Source organism: Nyctereutes procyonoides, unplaced genomic scaffold (genome assembly GCF_905146905.1).
Source record: "Nyctereutes procyonoides isolate TBG_1078 unplaced genomic scaffold, NYPRO_anot_genome, whole genome shotgun sequence".
Classification (NCBI taxonomy): domain Eukaryota; kingdom Metazoa; phylum Chordata; class Mammalia; order Carnivora; family Canidae; genus Nyctereutes; species Nyctereutes procyonoides.
In genome coordinates this window covers 28,707,787-28,731,198 of record NW_026575046.1, presented here as the reverse complement: position 1 = coordinate 28,731,198, position 23,412 = coordinate 28,707,787, and the positions used below count along the sequence as shown (strand labels likewise).

The following is a 23,412-nucleotide window of genomic DNA, read 5'->3' as shown; positions in this document are numbered from 1 at the left end:
GTGATTAGGATGAAGAGAAATGTGTTAGCCATGAAAGAGGGTGGGGAACTGTGGACCACAGAAAGCCCAGCTGACCCTACTGCCTGCTGAAGCTATAGGCTGAGCCTCTGACCTGGACTAGGCCCCCGTCAGATGCATGGGATGTTGCCTTGCCCACCGTGGTCCAGCTTTCAGCAAAGATTTCCACAATGAGACTGCCACCCAGGACCAGTCCTCCTCCCCAGTTCTGATCCAGCCAATCCTCAGATAGAATGCCTCAGGAGAAGCCCCCAGAAGGAGGGAGAAGATAGGAAAGAGGACACAGAAGTGTAGCTATCAAGAATCTGCATGCTAAGAGATGAGCCAACTGCAGAACCCCTCCCTGCTAAGAGAGCCCCGGCGTTGCCTTGACATCTAGGGTGGTTCTCACATTCTCCTTAACCCAGTGTGCATCAGCGGGAATGTGACTGATGGCAAAGAAACTGTATCATAACCCATGTGACCAGGGGCCGAAGAAGGCAAACTCCCAGAAAGCACAGCTATCCAAAGGAGCAGGAATGCCAGGAATGCAGAAATACAGACATGTTTCCTTTCCTCTTGTCCTCTGGGCACAGACTGTAAACAAGTCACAGTAGTGAAAAAGTTATTCCCAGCATCAGAAGAATACCCGTAGCCAGGATTAACTGGAAAGATGAGAAGGAGAGGCAGGGTGGATAAGAGTTAGGGCTCAACCCTGCCTGGTCAAGCTGCGGGACCTTGGGGAAGTTACTTAACTTTTCTGAGCCTCAGGCTTTCCTTTAGTAAGATGGGGATAATACTAATAGTAATCAACAAGTCACAGTACTGTGAGAATGAAAGAGCTAGGACATGTTACTCAGAGTCACGAATGGCACATTTCAAAGAGGCAGAGACTGAGGCTCAGAGACATGAAGGAACTTGTGGCCGGCAGAGCCTTGCCAGCCAGACTCCAACCCATCAGACCCACCCTGCCCAAATGTGGTAGTCACCAGCTACACGTGGCTTCTAGGCACTGGAAATACAAGAGCTCAATTGCAATGTGTATAATACAAAAGACACCGGATTTCAAAGACTTAGTACAAAAAAAGAAGTAAAATAGCTCATGAATCATTTTTATATTGGTTACATGCTGAAATGTTAGTTTGGACACACTAGGATAAATCCAATATATCATTAAAATTAATTTCTCCTGCTTCTTTAATTTTCTAAATACTCAAAAATTTACAATTAAATTTGTGGCTTGAATTGCATTTCTATTGGACTGTACCCAGCTACAGCATGGTGCCTTCTGATGAGACAACCCAGGGTAGGGACTCCTGGGAAGGTCAGAGTTGTGTTGGACTCGGTCAAAAGGATGGGGGACTAAGTCACCTGGGAGGAGAAAAGCCTGGTAAAGACAGTCATGCCTGAGGTCTGAAAATTTTTTTAAATGCTATGGCTACAGGACTGGAAAAAGGGTCTTCCTTGCACAGTGAGGCATGGGGACTGGATGGGGAATAGAGAGCTGGCAGAAGCGAGGGCAGTCGTGACCTAGGACATAGTGCACCAAAGAGAAGAGCCACGTGGATTCTTTGTGCTTCTTTTAGGCTAACCACAGGGGCAAAGGATGAGGGGGCTATTTTCTGTAGACTCTGTAAACATCAAGAAATAGGACTGCCAAATTAGAGGCAAAAAAAGTACAGGACTAAATTTCAGTTAAACAATGAATAAATGTTTAGTATAAGTATGACCCAAATGCTGCATGGGATGTACTGCTACTAAAAAATTATTCATTGTTTATCTGAAGTTTAAATTAAATTGGGACCTGTATTTTATCTGGCAGATCTACTAGGGAGGCAGGGAATGGAGTTGTCACTAGGTATGCCTGGGAAACAAAGTGACATCCTGACTGCTGCACAACAACCAGGAAGGTAGAGACTGCAAGCAAGGACACTTAAACAAAGGAAGCACACTGAACTTCAAACCACAGAACAGAAGAACCTGACCTCAGGGTCCCCAGATCTTTAGCGTGTCTTCAGCCTGAGGCTATACTGATTCCCACTCAAATAAGTGGTAATGAGTAACAGAAATAAGGATAAAATGATGAAAGTTGAGAATATCTACCCAGATACTTAAAAAAAGTCTTGTTCCTTAATTTAGTATTCATTTATCTTTTATAGGAAACGGTAACTCATTCACATTGCTGTTTCAATAAGGAACTCTATTTTCAAAGGAATAATAAACATACAATACACAGGCTTTGATCTCATTCTCTAGTACGTGGAAGCTATTCAGTGCCACTGTTGAGAGCACTGGCTCCAGAGATGGAATGCCCAAGTTCAAATCCCTGGCCGTGTGACCTAGAGCAGGTTATTTCCCTTCTATGTGCCTCAGTGTCCTCAACTGTAAAATGAGGTAACAGCATCTACCTTTCAGGGTTCTTGCAATGAAATGAGTTAATACGTGGACAGTGGAATAGTGCTAGGCTTTTAGTAAACACTCAGTGGGCTTTCTAAAAAATGTGTGTGTTTGTTATTTTTAATCCTGCTCATTCATGTCTCAGAAAGGGCAGATCGGTGATGTAAAGGCCAGGGAACTTGGGTGGGTACTGTGCTGGGTGCCCTTCCCTCCCCCTCCTCTTTTCTATATGGCACTCCTTTAACTTCCCCATCTGACACCCCTCAGAAACCCCTGACCTTGAGGTTTTGTCAAGTGACCCCAGGGCAACAGATGGGGAGAATGAGGGACACAGGTGTGTGAGGTTTATACCCACTCATCCCTCCTTTTTTATGCTCTACAGGGTCATCCTAACCATTCCACAATGAATACACTCCCACCATTTCTCACCAGGGTAACAGTAAGGCTCCCGATGTTTTCATGCTTCCACTCTTGCCACTCTCACAACCCACCGTCCACAACAGCCAAATAGGTCATCAAAAAACATAAATGAGACCATATCAGTTTCCTGCTCAAAACTGTCCAATGGCTTCTCATCCATTCAGAATAAAATCCAAACTGCTTACCATGGCCTAGAAGGCCCTACATGATCTGGTCTTTCTCCGCCTCTTCCATCTTATCCCCTAACACATTCCCCTCACGAACTCCCCTGGAGCCACACCAGGGTTCTTTCTGTCTGTCCTTCACTCTAAGGCCTATCCCTACCTCAGGGCCTTTTGCACAACCATTCTCTCTGCTCTCCCTCCAGATCTTATTAAGTATCTCCTTCCTAATACTCAGGTCTCAGTTTAAATGTCCTCTTCTTGGAACTACTGTCATACCCAAAGGTTACTACAATTGTTTCTTTTCTTCAAATTCCAAATTATTACCTAAAATTCTCTTCTCTCTCACTAACTTGTCAACCCTTAAGAATGGGAACCTGAATTCACCAATTAGTTTCTCCTTGTGTTTACGCCCCAGTAAACTCCCTCCTCTGTAAAGTAATGGGGTTGGGCTGGATATTATTTGAGAGTCCTACCAGTTCTGACATGCTGTGTTTCAGGGATCCCCAAAAGAAACCCCCCTTGAGCTATATTACCCTGAAATTCTGGTGACAGTTCAGCAATGCCCACATGCTGAGGACAGTTCCACAGGAATCTGGGGCTGACCACTGCCCTGTCTTTTGCTTACCAATTAAGTGCACTTGTTCCTCTTCCCTGGATTCTGTCTCTTGCAGATCATGAAGAAATCTGTTATTCACCTCGATGACATCATCAATGTTTGAGAACAGGACATCCAGATCTCCCTGGGGCAGCTGGAAGGAACAAAGAAGCCATAGGAGTCTCTGGTAGTTGAGCAGATGACTTAACTGAGGGCCTTGGAGATCAGTCCAGAACATTCATACCTTCAGGGTCCTATTACTCTTGGGAAGACTGCCCCAGTAGAATGTTTGTGAGGCTTTGAAAAACTTTATCAATGATGCATAAATTAGGTGTTTTCATTATGAGAAGGGAGGAAGAGACAGAGTGCTCAGCATGAAATGAAAGCTGAATTGGTGTTTTATCCTAGATCTAGTAGCCATCATGTTTCTTCTGTCAGTTCCCTATCTGTCACAGAGGGTGGAAAGCTGGGCTTCCTTCCAGCTCCGACACACTGGGCACTCACTACCATTATCTTGAGAAGTCTTCTGAACTCTGGCTACCATTAACTGGCAATACCACAGCAGGACATCTTTATATGTGCACAGGTATATATAGGAGATTGTGTGTGTATGTGTGTGTTTGTGTGTGTGTGTGTATCCTGGATACACAATCAAGTACCTAACTGTAGAAAAAATCTCTAGAGTATGCTCTTATTTTTGCTAGAATAAGTAAGGATCTATAGTTGTTTGCTTAATGCCTACAGAGAAAACTCCTAATATCTGGAGGGTAAAATAGGAGAGGATTTTGGCCTCCCACATTTCCTACTTCAGTATGTCATTCATTCAAGAAACACTAATTGAAGTCTCTGATTTATGAGTCCAGATCTGGGGCTATTGAGCTAAACAGTCTTTGACCTAATGGAGCTTACATGTTAAGGGATACTTAACATTTTATAGAGAGAACTTTATTATTTCTGAAATCAGGGGGAAGAGGTATAAAAACCCATCATAGCAATAATATCTTCATGTTGCCATCTTCTAAATGAGACAAGTACAATACAGGTCAGTTTAAGCACTCTGTTTCAAATTCGATAAAGGACTATTTTATCCATTAGCTCACTTGATTCTCTGAGCTGATTATTCCTCTCCCTGTGTAGCAGACGAATACACTAAGGTTCCAGTGTGTCAAAGGCCTTGCTGAATGTTGCATGGCCAATACACAGAAATTACACAGCTTATATCCAGGTGGCTTCACACCCATCACACCTTCCCCTCCATCAAGCCTGCCCCCGAAACCAACGTGGGGTCTCAGAAGCCAAGAGCCATGTCTGCCTAAGGAAGGTTGTGTGCAGCCCACCAAGATACCTGCTGCAGGCGGCTCCTGATGTCCGAGGCACAGAGCTGGAGCATGTGCAGGTAGGAGACCTCAGTGTCAATGAGCTCCCTGACAGCCAACCTCTGATGCAGCAACGATCTGTCCTCCAAGACCTGACCTTCTCCATCAGGACTCCCTGTCCTGGAGGACGGCTCATCAGTCCCATGTTCAGCCATGTCAGCAGGTTCTAGGAAAGGCAAACATATCCCAATTCACTCTTGGGAACTCCACCGGAACACTGCTGTCTCTCATCCAAAGACAACTATTCATCGAGTGGCCTAAAAACATCTCTGGCTTGCATGCTGCAGGAAGAACTGTGTATTTGCATTTGTGGGTGGTATCTGAACAATTTTAAAAGGTAGAACATGGCTCCGATAATTGTCGATTTATCTTCGAGGAGTCAAATATGCTTGCTTGCCTAGCTTTTCTTCTATTTATTTCCCCAGCTCTTTTTTTTTTTTCCCAGCTCTTGACTCAGATTTATTTGGTTCAGCTGAGTCTCCCTCACCATCTCTCCTGGGGGGTCCTAGGGGTTACCTCCTTTCTACCCCCCACTACTCCATTCAGGCCTCACAACCGACCCCTGGGCTCTTTCCACAGCCTCCAGGAGCATCTTTCCAAGTCTAAATCCCTTTACCTCTTGCTGCCACCCACACCCATGCATCCTGGAGGTGTTTCCAGCTTAAACTTCCTGAAACAAAGCTTGTGATCGTGGCATTCCGTGCTGTAAGGCTTAAACAGTTAGCTCCCTGCTGCTCTGTGGTCCAGCTCCAAGCTCATTTTTCCCTTCCCAGACCATACACCAGCAAAAGGGAGCTGCATGCTTTCCTCTATGTCTGCACAATCATTTCCTGCTTCTGTGCTTTTGCACCTGCCGGGCCCCACCCCCTCCTGTGTCTCTATGCTTGGATATTCATCTTCCCTTCCCCTTCCTGATCCTCCCAGCCAGATGGACTCTCCCTCCCTGAAACTCCCACAATGCCTTATATCTAGGCTTAAAAGTACAAATGGCAGTCCTGTGGATACCATGGCCTGAAAACCCTCCCTACTAGAGAACATCCTAGAAACGCTGGATCACATATTACCAACTTCCTTTTCATGCCCTGGCAGGGCTTGCAAGAGAATAAAGGAAACAGCAGAGCCCCCAAACAGAGGAACTGGAAAGCAGAGCTGAAGCAGCTGAGCAGTTGTGGCCCAAAGTGGAGGGGTAGGCAGGGAAAGGGGCACATGGCCAAGTTCGGGGAACCAGGGACTTCGGTGCTGGTGTTCAGATGGGAACAGATCTTTACAGAACTAGGACCCCCAAAGACTCCAGTGAAATGGTGGGTCAAAACATCGTCCCCTGCTCATGCAGAAGATTAAGTCCTCTTGGTTTGAGTCCTACATGAGGACAAAAAGTCCCCTCTGAAAATTTATAAAAATAGGCCTGCCTTCATGGAGTTTTAGGCTCAAATTGACATTATACATGTGGTCTGAGTAACCCAAAGCTGAGAAATTAACAAAAACAGTTCTGAACTAATGCTACTGAGTGCCCATAGAAATAAAATGTCTCCAGAAGAAGATGTCCTTAGAGCCTAGGTCATGTGGTATTCCAGCAGCCAGCCCTGTCCTGAAAATGAGTTTACAATCCAAAATGACAGACAAGAACTCCACAGCAATGAACAGGATTAGATCCAAAGAATATCAGGTAAAAGCTATAAAATAACCAATAAAAGAAAAAAAAAAAAAAAACCTGGGGCACCTGGATGGCTCAGTGGTTGAGCATCCGCCTTCAGCTCAGGACGTGAACCCGGGGTCCTGGGATCAAGTCCCACATTGGGCTCCTTGCAGGAAGCCTGCTTCTCCCTCTGCCTATGTTTCTCCTTTTTCTCTGTGTCTCTCATGAATAAATGAAATCTTTAAAAAATGTTATAAAAAAATAAAGACCTGTATGATTGTGATTGTTTAAAGCACCAAACAGAACTTACAGAAATTAAAAATTTAGTCTTTGAAATTAAAAACTGAATAGGCAGATTAAACAGACATCTAGAAAAGAGAAACAGCAAAAGGGCATACAGACCTGAATAAATTATCCAGACTGCTAAAGAGAGAGAAAAGTATGGAAAATATGAAAGAGAACTGAAGGGATCTCGATATTGAAATAAGAAGGTTCATGCATCAAATCTGAGTTCTAGAATACAAGAATAAAGAAAAGGAGGAGAGGCAAAATTCAAAGAGATAAGAGTAAGAATTGTCCAGACTTTAGAAAAAATATGAATTCTTAGATCCAGAAAATACAAGTCCCCAACAGGATAGCTTTTTTACAAATCCACACCTAGATACATTGAGGAGAAATTGCAGAACCTTGAAAGCCTAGAGAATTCATCTTTGTATGTCCTTGTTCTCAGGAAACTATGAGAGAATGTGCCCCACCAAAATAAAGAAATAGGAAAGAAGAAGACATAGGGTACAGGGGACTGGTGATCTAATGTGAGAGGGACCAGGGAAATCCCCAGACAGGTGAAGGAAAAATTCAAGGATTGACCATTGGCTATAGGCAGATGCCAAACAGTCTACAGTATTTCAGAAGGTACTAGAATGTCTTGAGAACAGATTTATTGAATTGGTAGTGAATCTGGTATTTCTCTCAGGATAATCATACAGATCATACATATAAAACGAAGAGACAAACCAATGAACAAACACAAAATAATTGTTTAAAAAAGCTGTGCAGCAGAAATAAAAGTAATTGTATGTTACTACTTATTTCAGTTATAAATACAATGTACACACATTATATTGCAAGTTATCTAAATAATATTATGTATAACTATATTGAGAGAACAAGGTAATGGGAGGGGTGTACATGTGTGGTGGAGGGGGAGTAAAAAAAAAACAACTAAATCTTCATCTTCCATTGTAGAAAGTCAAAGCACAATACCTAAATGAAAAGCTCAGTAATAACAGCAGCTGCATGCTATTTAAAGACATGGAGGGTTGCCTGGGTGGTATAGTCAGTTGAACCCCCAACTCTTGGTTTTGCTTCATGTCCTGATCTCAGAGTCCTGATGTCAAGCCCCATGTCAGGCTCCACACTCAGCCAGGAGTCTGCTCAAGTTTCTCTCTCCCTATCCCTCTCCCCGCTCTCCCCTGTTCCCTGTGGGCTTTTTCATTTTCTCTCTCTCTCTCTCCAATAAATAAATAAATAGGGCAGCCCTGGTGGCCCAGCGGTTTGGCTCTGCCTTCAGCCCAGGGTGTGATCCTGTGAGACCCAGGATCGAGTCCCACATCCAGCTCCCTGCGTGGAGCCTGCTTCTCCCTCTGCCTGTGTCTCTGCCTCTCTCTCTGTCTCTCTCATGAATGAATGAATGAATGAATGAATGAATGAATAAATAAATAAATAAATAAATAAAATCTTAATTAATTAATTAAAAAAAGAAAAAAAGACATGGGGTACACTTTTAAAAATATATTATTTATTTATTCATCAGAGACACACAGAGAGAGAGGCAGAGACATAAGCAGAGGGAGAAGCAGGCTGCCTGTGGGGAACCTGATAAGGGACTTGATCCTAGGACCCAGGCAGGGATCACACCCTGACCCAAAGGCAGACACTCAACCACTAAGCCACCCAGGCACCCCATGAAGTGAAACTTTAAAGTAATCAGCTAAAATAAATAAATAAATAAATAAATAAATAAATAAATAAATAAATAAATAAAGTAATCAGCTAAAAATGATATTAAAAATTACCTGGTCATGCCTGTGGCAGGAAGGAAAAAGAATCAGCTATTTTTCATAATAAAATATTATAGAACTATCCGTCTCTCTGTTTCTCATAACAAATGTACAACCATCCATCTCTTTAAATTATATGCTATAAAATAGCTTTGATATGAGCTAAAAACTAAATGTAAGGAAAAGTGAGGATTCCTCAATTTTGCTGGATATCAATATTTAAAAATAAATCCTATAACTGCATATACCAATAATAATATTTTGAATGTGATTTAAAGACAGCAGGATAATAAAAAGGTTTGATATTGTAATGAAAACAAATAATATTTATTCCTTCTGAAATATACTAAATTAACAAAAAATGTATAAGATCTTCATGAAAATTTTTTAAAAACTTTATTGAAATTATTGAATTGAAGAAATGATTACAAGTAGGGATACACTATGTTCATGGATAGGTAGACCCAATATCATAAAGAAAAAAAATTTTTCCCCAACTGGATCCAATTATAATTCCAATAAAACCCCCATCAGGGTTTCATTTTGATCTTGTTTTTCACTAGAGCACAATAAAATAATTCTAAAATATATACGGAAGAGTAAAAGGCCAAGATGGCTAAGAGAATGCTGAAGAACAAGATGAGGCACCTGTCCTATCAAATATCTAGATCTGGGGCACCTGGGTAGCTCAGCAGTTGAGCATCTGCCTTTGCCTCAGGTCATGATCCCAGGGTACTGGGATCAAGCCTGGCATCGGGTTCCCTGTGTAGATCCTGCTTCTCCCTCTGCCTGTCACAGGTACACAGAGAGGCAGAGACATAGGCAGAGGGAGAAGTAGGCTCTCCATAGGGAGCCCAATGTGGGACTTGATCTCGGAACCTCAGGATCACGCCCTGAGCCAAAGGCAAACACTCAACCACTGAGCCATCTAGGTGTCCCTAAATAAATAAAATATTAAAAAAAAAGATATCTAGATCTACTTGAAAGCCATAGTAATTAAAAAGTAGAGTGTTGATACATGGGCAAACATATTAGTAGAACAGATTAGAGAGCCTAGAAATAGACCACAGTAATAATGGAAATGTTTTATATGACACATGTATCATTTTAAATCATTCAGAAAAGGATGGTCCATAGGATAAGTATTTTCCCATATAGAAAAATAAACAAATGCAATCCCACATCACACCCCAAATAAACTCCAGATATATTAAAGACCTGAATGTCAAATATGAAACTCTAAAATTCTTAGAAGAAAACATAGGAAAATATTTATTTTTCTGTTCTCTGAATGGGAAGGATTTCTTCGACAAGACATAAAATGTACAAAGATTGGTTAGGACCCATAAATATGATGACAGTGTTATGGAAATTTTCTGTTTATCAAACAATTCTACAATCAAAAGGAAAAGAGAGACCTCCAATCAGGAGAAGATATTTGTAATAAATGTAACCTGCAAATGTCTAATTATCTACACTAAAGAATTTCTATGAATCATTTAAACAAGGCAATCTAAAAGAAAAACAAAGCATATTATTGCACAGACAGTATTTTGGTTCATTCGATGTTAATTCTAACCTCCTCCTATAATACTGAAATTAGAAAGCTACACCCCAGCTTTCTAGGCTTCCTTACAGCTAAGTATCCAACATGTGTTTTCAGCCCCACCAATCAGATAGTCTTACATGAGCCCTGAATCTAGAATTGAGCTAAGTCAGAAGAGAGGTGGTGCTTGAGGTATCCATTTAATGGGACAAGTATTGCATCAGTTCTGGCAAAAGATTATGACTAAAGTCATGGAATTATGAAGCCAGCAACAGAGACAGGAGCTTCCCAATTCTCCAATTTCCTGATTGTTGCAGAGGGTAGCAATGCCTTTGGAGGGTCATTCCTGTAGCACTGCCTTGGGACCTATTCTGTTCTGTGGTCCACTTGTCCAGCCCCTCCACTGATGTGGTAAGCACCTAACACACTCTTTTAAATCTCTTACAGTTAGGGGCACCTGGGTGGCTCAGTTGGTTGAGTATCTATCTGACTCTTTTTTTTCCTGACTCTTGATTTCAGCTCACAGCACCATCACAGGGTCATAAGACTGAGCCTTGCACTGGGCTCCACACAGTATGGAGTCGGCTTGAGATTCTCTCTCTCTCCCTCTCTCTCTTTGGCACTCTGCTCCCTGCCCCCTCACCCTCATTCTCTCTCTCCTCTCTCTCTCTCTCTCTCTCTCTCTCTCTCTCAAATATGTCTTAAAAAATATATATCCCTTACTGGTTAAAATGGAATGACTTGTGTTCTTTCCAACTAATCTCTGGCTGATACAGGTATGAACAGGTCATTGACAAAAGAAGAAATTTAAATGGCTAATATACAATGAAAAGATGCTCAGTTCACTAGTAAGTAGGCAAATGTGAATAAGTAAAGCCACAGTGGGGACGTCTGGGTGGCTCAATTGGTTAAACATCGGACTCTTAGTTTTGGCTCAGGTTGTGATCTCAGGATCATGAGATGGAGCCCTGTGTCGGGCTCCATGCTCAGCATGGAGTCTGCTTGAGATTCTCTCTCCTTCTTCTGGCCCCTCCCCTGTGCTCTCTCTCTAAAATAAATAAATACATCTTTAAAAACAAAATATCACAATGAGATACCATTTCATGCCCATTACATTGGAAAAATATAAAGATGTTGGTGAGACTGTAGATAAATGGGAAGTCTCATGTACTGTAATATAAATTGTTGCAACCACTCCAAAGAGCAATTTGGCAACAACTAGAGAAGTTAAAAATGCTCACACTGTTAGGCCAATTAGTTCTACTCTTACATATGTCCTGTCTTTAAGAAACTTCACCTATACACAAGGAATGGAGACGAGTGTTCACTGCAGCACTGCTGATAATGACAGGACATTTGAAACCACCTAGATATCCATCCACAGGAGAGGGGGTTAATAACTTGTATCATATCCATACCATGTAATTCTCAACAACAGTGAAAATGAACAAACTGCAAATTCATGTATCAACTTGGGTAGCCTCACAACACTGTAAAGAAAAAAAAAGGAAATTCCAGAAGGGTACACAGAGTGGAATACTATTTTTTTTTAATTTAAAATATGTAAAACAAGGGCAGCCCAGGTGGCTCAGCAGTTTAGCACCACCTTCTGCCCAGGGTGTGATCTTGGAGACCCGGGATCGAGCCCCACATCAGGTTCCCTGTGTGGAGCCTGCTTCTCCCTCTACCTGTATCTCTGCCTCTCTCTCTCTCTCTCTGTGTTTGTCTCACGAATAAATAAATAAAATCTTTTAAAAAAATAAAATATGTAAAACAAGGCTAGATAGTGTTTAGAGATATATAAGTATAGAGCACCATGATTAAAAATTTTGTGGACGAGGGATCCCTGGGTGGCGCAGCGGTTTGGCACCTGCCTTTGGCCCAGGGCGCGATCCTGGAGACCCGGGATCGAATCCCACGTCGGGCTCCCGGTGCATGGAGCCTGCTTCTCCCTCTGCCTGTGTCTCTGCCTCTCTCTCTCTCTCTCTCTCTCTCTCTCTCTCTCTCTTTCTCTGTGACTATCATAAATAAATAAATTAAAAAAAATTTTGTGGACGTAATAACAAATTCTGGATGGTAGTAACTTCTGGGGAGGGAAGCAGAAAAATGAAATTAAGGACAGTATCAAAAGGGACTTAATGGCATCTGACGGTGTTTTGTTTAATTTTGTTTTTATTTACACTTTTAATTTTGAGATTAAGATTCACATACAGTTATAATAAATAATACACTGGTTCTGTGTACCCTTTGCCAAATTTCCTCAATGGTAGCATCTTGCAAAACTCTGGCACGATCTCACAGCCAGGATATTGGCACTGATACAGATCATTTCTATCACAAGGATCCCTCATGTTGCCTCTTCACCCAATTTCCTCCAGACTCATACAATCCTTAACCCCTGGCTGCCAGGAATCTGTTCTCCCTTTCTATAATCTGGTCATTTCAAGAATGTAAGTAAATGGAATCATTACAGTGTGTAACCTTTTGGGGACTGACTTTATTCAATCAGTATAATTCCCCTGGAGATGCCTGTAAACTGTTGCATGTATCAATAGTTCCTTCCTTTTTATTGCTGAGTATAGGAGATGTTTTATTTGCTTAGAAATAATGAAGCACAGGGTGCCTGGGTGGCTCAGTTGGTAAGGGTCTACCTTCAGCTCAGGTCATGATCTCAGGGTCCTGCTTGGCGGGGAGTCTGCTTCCCTCTCTTCCTCTGCATGCACACACACACTCTCTCTCTCTCTCTCAAATAAATACATATTTTTTAAAAATAATGAAGCACATATGGCAAAAATGTTAAAATTAAAGATGGATAGTAAGAATGTGGTATTTGTTGCACTGTTGTTTCTTCTTTTCTGGATGGTTAAAATATTTCCTAATATTAAAGAGGCACACATCCCGTTCAAATTTGTACCTGGTTATTTAGAGTTATTTAGAACCAGGCCTCACCTTCCTGGCCAGACACTAAACGCTTAGAGACAAGATGAGCACCCATTCACCTCATGTCCTTCTCTATGTCTCACAATACTGATGATACTTGCATACATAAATGGTCCTTTGGAAGGACCTAGTAGCAGCAGAAGTTTCTGGCCTGGGCCATAAGCACTGACCTCTGGATCAGATAATATGTAAACTGAGTGGGGAGAGCAAAGGCCTAGAAAGATCCTGGAATGCATCTGTCTGATGCACAGCTCTATTCCAGCTCTTGAACACTGCCTATGGCCTGCTGACTTGATCCTGACCCGAATCGCTGACACTTACCACCCTGTGCATAGGTTCTCTAGAAAGATTCCAATAGGATTTCAGAGAGCTACTCAGGTTCCACTACTCAGAACTGTTGCTAAATAAGCAAAAAACACAAGTAATACTTTATAGAGAACTGCTAAATGTTTAAAATAGCATTAATTTGCCCTTAGGTTAACTGCAAGCTGGAGCTCTAAGCAGGCCTGGTAAAACCTCCCTGTGATGGCAATCTGTTATCTTTTAGTATACAGTCTGTATCATAGAAAGAAACACACTTTTATTTCTTTAAAAATATTATATATTGGGGGCACATAGGTGGCTCGGTGATTGAGTGTCTGCCTTTGGCTCAGGTTGTGATCCCAGGGTCCTGGGGTCGAGTCCCACATCAGGCTCCCCTCAGGGAGCCTGCATTTCCCTGTGCCTATGTCTCTGCCTCTCTGTGTCTCCCATGAATGAATAGAATCTTTAAAAAATACAATTATATATTATTTGGCAATGAAAAGGAATGAAGTACTATGGACATGTGCTCCAACATGAATGAATCTTGAAAACATGATGCTAGGTCAAAGCAGTCAGTCACAAAGGACCACGTGTTTTATGATTTGATTTATATGAAACGTCCAGAACAGGCAAATCTGTAGAAAAATAGATCATGGGCTTCCTAGGCTGAAGGGATAGGGTATGGAATGTGGTGGCTCCTGGGTACAGGGTTTCTTTTGGGGGTGATGAAAATGTTCTACATTTATTATAGTGATGCTTGCACAACTCAAAGAATATATTAAAAACCACTGATTTGTACACTTTCAGTGGGTGAAGTATAGAATATACATTATTTATCAATAACACTGTTACCAGAAAAATATATAGTATAACTGTCACAGGGATGTGGAGAAACTGGGTCGCACATACATTACTGGTGGGAATGCAAAGTGGTTCAGCCTCTGGAAAATAGTTTGTTAGTTACTTTTATTTATTTTTTATTTTTTATTGTTAGTTACTTTTAAAATGAAACATACACTTAACAGAAATCATACCTCAGGGCATCTATTCCAGAGAAAAAACTTACGTCCATACGAAAACCTGCCCACAAATGCTCAAAGAAGCATTATTTGTAATAGCCAAAGTAGAGAAAATCAAATGTTGTTTTAATAGGTGAGTTTAATAGGTGAATGCTTTAGGAGCACCTGGCTGGCTTAGTCGGTAGAGCATGACTCTTAATCTCAGGGTCAGGAGTCCAAGCCCCATATTGGGCGTGGTGCCTACTTGAAAAAAATAATTAAAAACAGGTGAATTTGGGGCACCTGGGTGGCTCAGTGGTTGAGCATCTGCCTTTGGCTCAAGTCATGATCGCAGAGTCCTGGGATGGAGTCCCGCATTGGACTCCTGCATGCAGCCTGCTTCCCCCTCTACCTATGTCTCTGCCTCTCTCTCTCTGTCTCTCATGAATAAATGAACAAAATCTTAAAAAAAAAAAAAACAGGTGAATACTTAAAGAAAAAAACAAACTAGGAGATCCAATACCTCTGAGTACTCAGAACAGGTAATGGGGGTGGCTCAGTCGGTTAAGTGTCTGCCTTTGGGTCAGGTCATGGTCTCAGGGTCTGGGATTGAGCCCCACATCGGGCTCCCTACTCAGGCGAGGAGCCTGCTTCTCCCTCTTCCTGCCGCTCTGCCTACTTGTGCTCTTTCTGTCAAATAAATGAATAAAATTTTAAGAAAACAAAAGACAGGGAATGAACTACTAATAAACTGGAATCACCTGGATGGCTCTTGAGGGTATTGATTGAAAAAAAAAACTAATCTCAAAAGGTCATACACTGTGTGATTCCATTTATGTCTTGTACAAAATTATATAGAGAATAGGTTAGTGATTACCTGGTTAGGGATGAGGGTGGAGGGCAGGTGGGTGTGACCATAAAAAACACCAGGGAGAACACTGTGGTCATGGGAGAGTTCTGTTGTCTTTGCTTTTGTTGTTGTTTTAAGATTTTATTTACTTATTGGAGAGAGACAGAGCAAGAGTGAGCAGGGAGGCTAAACTGATTTTAGTTCTCAATCGCCTATCATGAGACACGGAAGAGATCCCAGGATTGAGCACGACTGGGCTCTATGGAAAGCCATGTTTCCAGAGCTCGTTCTCTGAGACAAGCCTCCTTATCTGGCCACACCGGGAAATGGAACAAGGATACCAGCCTCCTCTCCCAGGCTTTTGAGCTGTACTTGTCCAGAGAGAGCTGCAGAGATAGTGGATAAGTTAAGCTACATAAAATTTTGTTTTTAAACTTTTTATTTTGAAATACTTACAGACAGGAAAAAGACTTACAGACTTATTCAACAGAAAGTCTCAAGGATAGAACCAGAGTTTCTGTGCACCTTTCAACAAGGTTCCTCTAAGCGTTATCTATTATTTAAATATAGCACAGTATCAAAACCAGGAAATTGGCATCAGTATACTACTCATGAATGATTGTTTTATGCCATTTTATCACGTATTAGATTTGTATAACCACCACCACCACAATTAAGATGTAGAACTAGGGGCGCCTGGGTGGCTCAGTTAAGTGTCTGGCTCTTGATTTCGGCTCAGGTCATGATCTCAAGGTCGTGGGACCAAGCCCCATGTCAGGCTCCGCTCTCATTGGGGAGTCTGCTTGGGATTCTCTTCCTTCCCTCTCACTCTGCCCCCTTCTCAAATGAAAATAAATGAATCTTTTAAAAAAGAAAGAAAAACAAAGGGAGGAAACACCTATAGAAACAAGAGTGGCCACACTGGGGTTCTGCCTAATGTGCCTGGTGTATGAGGACATATACAACAGTCAGGGAGAAGGGTACTGTACAAAGAGCTTCCAAAACTATAAACCCAGAAATCTGGGATGGACAGAATTATAAGAATAACTTCTAAAGCTCTGTCCCTGCTATGACTGCCATGTATATATAAGATTTACGTTCAGGGGGCACCTGGTGGCCCCTGGTGGTGAGTATCTGCCTTCAGCTCAGGTCATGATCCATGGAGCCTCAGCAAAGAGCCTGCTTCTCCTTCTCCCTTAGCCTCTCCCCCATGCTCCTGCTTATATTCTCTCTCTCTCTCTCTCTCATGTGCACACATGCTCTCTCAAATAAATGAATAAAACCTTAAAAAAAAGATTCATGTACAGAAAAAGTAAGAAATAGGTACACCCTTTGATGGCTGGACTTCAAGAGGCACTGTGAAGGCGTGGAGCCAGGAAACCCAAATTCAAATCCTGATTCTGCAATCAATTGGCTAGCTTTCTCAGGATACTTTTAACCTTCTTTATAAAACAAAACAAAACAACAAAAAACAAAATAAAACAAAACCTTCTTTATAGGGTGGTTATAAGATTTCATAAGATAATCCATGTAAAGTGCTTAACAGAGTACCTGGTACAAGGCAAGCTCTCAATATCGGTAGCAGTTGCTTTCATTACTATTATTGTTAAACTGGAAAGAATAGCATTACCATGGATCCAATGGATCAAGAAATCATCTGAGGACATTTGGTTAATCATATTCAAGCAGATGGTGACAACAGCTGATCATGATAATAATAGGTAATAGGAATGAAACACCAGAGCCTGACTCAGAGGGCCTCTAACACCAAAGAAATAGAGTTGAGGACTGAGGGACTGTGAGACTGAGCCCTAATTACATTACCCACTTCAGCCATGACAGAGACTGATCGTCTTTGGAATTTTATTTTATTTTATTATTATTATTTTTTTATGATTAGCGGGAGAGGAAGAGACTCTCAACCTGACTCCGACACAGGGCTCAATCTCACAACCTTGAGATCATGAGCTGAGCCAAAATCAAGAGTCAGACACTTAACTGAAAGTCCAGGTGCCCCTGGACTTCTTTAGGAGCTAATATATTTTCTTTCCTCACCCTTCTTTGGCCTTAGCCATTCTGAGTTGGGTTTCTGCCACTTCGGTAAAAACAGAGGGTCCCTCAGCCTTTTGAAAAGGAAACAGAGCTCACTGGGACCCAGCATAGGTTAGCAAAAAACAAAAACAGCATTACCAGACTGTCCTCATTCCCTTACTGAAAGGCAACTAGGTCAGCAGATCAAAGGAATGCTGTAGACTCGAGTAACTGGCCCAGCAAGGTGCTGACGTATTTCTAAGGAGTCTAAGGAGCAAGACCTGGGTGATGGAGACTGAGAGCTAGGGGTGTGGGTGGAGGGGGCCAAAGGACAGTAATATGAACTAAAAACTCATAAAACTACACTATTCAAAGAATGTTGATCAGTCTCAACCTCTGGGATCTGCCAGTTTGATTAAAGAGATGAAAGCACTATTCTTTCAGTGCTTTCTTCTCTAAGGCCACCTGAATCTAAACCTCTACCACCTTTCTCCTGGACTACTAGAACAGTCTCCTGATTGGATGCACAGCACCAGAGTGTTTCAAAAACATGAAACTGCTTTACTTCTCTGCTTGAAACCGGGACAAGTTTTTCCTGACTCACATCCCCCTTCCAAAGAAGCACTCCTTTCCCCCCAATAATTATATTTCTTATCCTATTTGTTTTACTGTTTCATTTAATAAAGGGTAAGCTCCATGAGGGCAGAATTATGTCTGTTTTATTCACCAACACGTTACCTAGTGTCTATTCTAGGTCAAGTACATGGTAGGTGCTCAGTTAATTGAATGAATTAAAGATACGAACAAACACTGACAGATCAAACTGCCAAGACACTGTAACAAGTGGAGTTAGACTAAAATGATCATACACAACTCTTTGGAACCACCAAAAAGTTTAAGGTCAGGTGAGAGACAGCAACTCCCCTCGAATTTTATATAAGTAGAATTCTAGAGTATGTATTCTTTTTGGTCTGGCTTCTTCTCCTCTTTCTTTTCAGTGAAAGAATATCCATGCACTGGCTAAAGAATTGATTTTCTATTTTTCTAATACAAAAAACCTGGACCTAGGGATGGAATGTCTGGATCACAAGAAAGGTATATATTCAACTTTTTAAGAAAATAAAGTGGTTGTACCATTTTACATTTTCACCAACGGTGCATACAACTTCTAGTTCCTCCACATCCTTATCAACACTTGCTATAGTCAATCTTTTTAATTTTAGCCATCCTAATAGATAGGAGGTGGAATCTCAATGTGGTTTGGATGTGTATTTCCCTAATGATGAATTATCTTGAGCATCTTTTCAAGTGCTTACCAACTACATGGACATCCTAGTTTGTTCAAATTACATAAGAGGCTCTCACTCACTACATAATTTAGACAAACAATACAGAATTTATAGGGAGTATATAGTCCTCCACTACCAATCCCATCCCAAAAATCCACACAGATAACCAAAGGTGCATACGAATCACCCAGGAGCACTTGTCAAGCATGCAAACTCTTGCCCCCACCCTTGAAGATTCAGATTCAGGCAGTGAGGGATGAGGTATTTCCACAAGCCCCTAAGTGATTCTGATGCAGGTAGTCTATAGATCATTTCTTGAGGAAATTCTGCTTTTAATCTCATCCTACTAAAGAAATGTTGGAGGAATGAAGGCAGCGAGGCTGGAAGCAGAAACATGAAAGGGGTCCTTGGGTTCAAATAAGGAAGAGTCTTGGACTGAGAGCACAAGTATGTTTGCTCTATGTTATCCTATGCAGCACCAAATGTTTGGAATCTAAAGGTCAAATTAGAAAGAACTTTCTAGGAGCACCTGGCTGGCTCAGTTGGTAGAACATGTGACTCTAGATCTTTGGAGTTGTGGCACCATCAAGCCCCATGATGGGTGTAGAGCTTACTTTAGAAAAACAAAACAGGGACACCTGGGTGGCTCAGTCAGTTAAGTGTTTGACTTTTGATCTCAGCTCAGATCTGATCACAGGTCATGAGTTCAAGCCCCATGTTGGGCTCCACGCTGAGCCAATAAATAAAATATTTAAAACAGGGGCACCTTTGGCCCAGGGCGCGATCCTGGAGACCTGGGATCGAATCCCACATCGGGCTCCCGGTGCATGGAGCCTGCTTCTCCCTCTGCCTGTGTCTCTGCCTCTCTCTCTCTCTGTGTGTGACTATCATAAATAAAATAAAAAAAAAAAAAAAAACAGGGGCACCTGGGTAGCTCAGTTAGTTGGGCATCTCCCTTCGGCTCCAGTACTGATTTAGGGGGCTTAATCCCAAGATCAAGCTGCTCAGTGGGGAGTCTGCTTCTCCTTCTCCCTCTCCCTCTGCCACTTCCCCTGCTTGTGCTTGCGTGTTCCCATCCTCTCTCTCAAATAAGTAAATCTCTAAAAAATAATAAAATAAAATAAAATCTTTAAAACAAACAAAAACCCAACCTTCTAACAGAGCTACTGTGAAACAAAATCAGGTCACAGAGGCAGGAAAGGAAGGAATTTGCCAAAGTCACTGAGCTTGCAGAAAAAAAGACTTCTCTGGGTTGAGAAATGATTGGCTGAAGGGGAGGCAGAGGGGGGCAAGAGACATTACACACATACACATTCTCTGTTTTTTAGAAAAAAACTCTCCTTCATAAACACCCAGAGAGGAATGTAACCCACCAGACAGGTAGTATGCACCCTAACCCAAATTAAATAGCAGCTATTTGCCCTAAGCCATACTTCCCTGACTCTATTTGCAAGGCCTAAAATGGTAGAGAAAGGAGACAACACACTATTTTGTAAGAGCAGTTCTTTTTATAGGTAAGTAGGCCCGCCCCAGGCCTTGTCCTCACAATTTTGGATCTGCAGATTTCAAAACTCTTAAGCCTGTCAATAAACAAGCAATAGGCTTTGGACAATCAAGCTCAACAAATGCTATTTTGCTTCAGTTACAGCTCTCAAACACCACTACCCCCCCCAATGGTTAAATAAAAAGCCATTTATTTGATCTAGAACAGAATCAACCAAGGCTCTGTTTACCACGGCAAGCTGCTGATCCGAGAGGGATGAGAGCCAACTGCCAGTAACTCCTGTACCCTGGCAGAAACTCAGCTGAGCCCCCACCACCTGGCAAGACTGGGTGTTGCCCAGGTCCCCACAACCCCCCTCCTCTTTCCTCTCATCTGAAAACAAGAGATACAGGTGCTGGTTCCATTCAAGAGAGGCAAGCAAGGCCCAATAAACAGTCCTTATTAGAATGTCTGGTAGCTTCTACTTTCAGCATTTCACCTTAGGCCAAATATTGATGTGCGCTGTTGCACTTTTATTTAGATTATCATCACCCAGATACGCACTGTCGCTCATAAGTCATAATAAGTGTTCACTCTGTAGTTTCACGTTGACAATTATTTAAAATTTATTTCAGATATAGCCCAAGGTCTTCCAGGTCATCACCTCTCCTAACTGGCACAGCTGTGAGCCACTGCGGTTCTGTGCACCAGCACTTTTACTGAACACTTCCTAAGGGTCAATCACTGGGCTCAACATTCATTCTTAAGTCTGACAATAACTGGAGGGATGAAGCAGACAATCTTTCTTTTTACAGCTGAAACTGGACATTGGGCTGAAATGAATAATACTACACTATATAAGTGAACTTGAATTTTAAAAAATCTTGAAAGAAAAAAACAGAAAACAAAAAACAAAAAAACTGGGCCCTGGAGAGGTTAAAGTATGTGTCCAAGATCACATGGCTAGCAGAGTCAGGACACTGGACTGACAGCAGGTACTCGCTTCTTTCCCAGCTACCTCCCTTTAAAGCAGAAAAAAAAAAAATTTTTTTTTTCTCTGAACAGTGCAGCCTGAGTGCCAGCCTTCAGTCCTTTCTTACGGCAGAATGCTTCATGTCAAATCTGAAACTGTGTGCAAGGTTCCGCGTGAACCCCTCTGTGGGGAGGAACCCAGATCTCTAAGGGGTCAGGGACCCCAAGAAGGCGAAGCACGGGGCCAGGCTGCTGTCAGTTTCTCTTCCCCCCTGCAGATTCTGGGCACTCGCTGCACAGGGAGGGAAGCACTGCAGCCCTGAGAAGCTGAGCCGGAGGGTCAGGCTTCTGGTCCCCGCTTTGGCACTAATTTTCGGTCCTTGGCCAAGGCCACTCAACACAGGGAGTGCACATTTCCTTTCTCTCTTTCCTCCTGGCCTATAGTCATATTTTCCTCGGCAAGGATTTTTAATATTGTTTGTATTTTTCCATTGTTTCAACCTAGGGATTCTTATTAAAAGTCACCCCAGGGGCAGCCCCGGTGGCCCAGCGGCTTAGTGCCACCTTCAGCCCAGGGCCTGATCCTGGAGTCCCGGGATCGAGTCCCACGTCGGGCTCCCTGCATGGAGCCTGCTTCTCCCTCTGCCTGTGTCTCTGCCTCTCTGTGTGTGTGTGTCTCTCGTGAATAAATAAATAAAATGTCAAAAAAAAATGTCACCCCAAATCCTACCCAGGGATAAACAAACGGATGCAAGAAATAATCCTTCACCCCCCCCCCCCCCAGGCCACCTTACCTCTCCGGGCCGCAGTGCCCCACCTGTAAAAGGTCACGTGGCTCAGGCTGCTCGCAGTCCCGAGAGAGCTGCAGACACAAAGCTCGACCGCGCGCCCCCGCCTCCCGCCTCCGCCCTCCCCGCCGCTGTCCCGCGCCCCTCGGCGCCCAGCCCGCCGGCCCTGGCCCTGGCCCTGGCCCTGGCCGCAGTCTCGGGGCGCACGGGGCTCGGGGCCCGGGGAGCCGCCGCGGCGGGAGGGGCGCCCCCTTCCCCCGCCCCGCGGCCGCGCCCGAGCCTGGGCGCGCGGGTCCCACGGAGGGCGCGGGAGGGCGCGGGCGGGCGCGGCTCTGCCCACGCTGCGCGCGTGCGTGCGCCGCGGGGGGCGGCCCGCTCGGGAGCCTTTGTCGATTGTCTGCGGCCAGGTTGTCTCCCGGCCCCGGGGTGGCCCTGGCCGGCCGCCCGCGCGGGGAGCTGCGGCTGCGGGGAGCGCCGCACCCGCCGCGCCGGCTGGGGCAGCCGCCTTCCCCGCCGGGCTCGGCACCCCCAAACACGGGCTAGCGCTCCGGACCCCCGCGTCCCCGAATACCTGTGTCCCCGTGCCCCGTCCCGAGCACCAGCTGTTAGCGGGGACCTCGCCGTCATTCCCAGGGCGTCCGCTGCCCGGGAGGTCTGGGTGCGCCTTCCCCAGCGCCGCCACGAGCTCAGTCGGCCGGGCTCCCTGCACCCAGTGTCCCTTCCTGTGATACAAAGGTGTTGGTCTGGCTCTCGCCCTGCCGAGAAATGGGACAGTGTTCAGCGCCCTAAGTATCCGGGCCCGTGCGGCAGACAAGGTGCCCGCTCTCTGAGGTCGCACGTGGGACGTGAGAACTGCTATGAAAAAGTGGCCTGTCCGGGAAGGCAAACCGTGTGTGTGTGTGTGTGTCGGGGGGGGGGGGGTCCGGAATCGACTAGATTCTGACTGTCCTAAAGCTTCTCGGTTCTAATTCTTGTTCTCATTATTAGGGCTTCCGGTTCATTATTATCAGTGAGAGCGTAGTAGTAATGCTTACGAAGTGCCGGGCACGGTACTAAACATTTTACTTGTGTCTTCCCATTGGTCTCATTCACGACTTCCCTATAAAATAGACATGCTTCGTGTTATTATTACTGTTATTATTCTCATTTTAGAAAAACAGAGGCCAGGAAAATGAAAGTAACTTGCCCACTGTTGCCAAGCTGCTAAGCTACAGGACCAGAATTCAGAGTGTAGAGGCCTGGAGGTGCTTAACCACTAGTCTGCATCCATAAAAACGTGAAGACCAGGGGTGCCTGGGTGGTTGAGTAGGTTAAGCGTCTGCCTAGGATCAGGTCATGATCTCAGGGTCCTGGGATGGAGCTCCCCCGGCCCCCCACCCCCATGGGGCTCCCTGCTCAGTGCGGAGTCTGCTTCTTCCCCTCCCTCTGCCCTTCCCCACCACTGGTGCTCTCTCTAATAAATAAATAAAATCTTATAAAAAACCCACACGGGGGCGGGGCGCTTGACGGTATGAGCACTGGGTGTTATTCTGTATGTTGGCAAATTAAACACCAATAAAAAATAAAT

The 23,412-nt window shown here is 43.6% G+C and overlaps 1 protein-coding gene across 3 annotated transcripts in view; it reads right to left on the bottom strand.

Moving 5' to 3' along the window:
* The window catches only part of ARHGEF37 (Rho guanine nucleotide exchange factor 37), a 55,300-nt gene extending 32,628 nt beyond the window's left edge, over positions 1-22,672 (bottom strand). The window contains exons 1-3 of one of the 3 annotated variants that reach the window (XM_055325185.1): positions 22,417-22,672; positions 4,919-5,115; positions 3,604-3,727 (exon numbers count right to left, since the gene is read on the bottom strand). In XM_055325185.1, coding sequence (XP_055181160.1) covers positions 3,604-3,727; positions 4,919-5,104 — 310 coding nt within the window. In that variant the 5' untranslated portion in view covers positions 5,105-5,115; positions 22,417-22,672. Of the gene's footprint in view, positions 1-3,603; positions 3,728-4,918; positions 5,116-21,851; positions 22,087-22,416 lie in introns of those variants that run through there. The other 2 variants (XM_055325184.1, XM_055325186.1) reach the window with 2 other exon arrangements.
* Between the last annotated feature and the right edge of the window lie 740 nt (positions 22,673-23,412).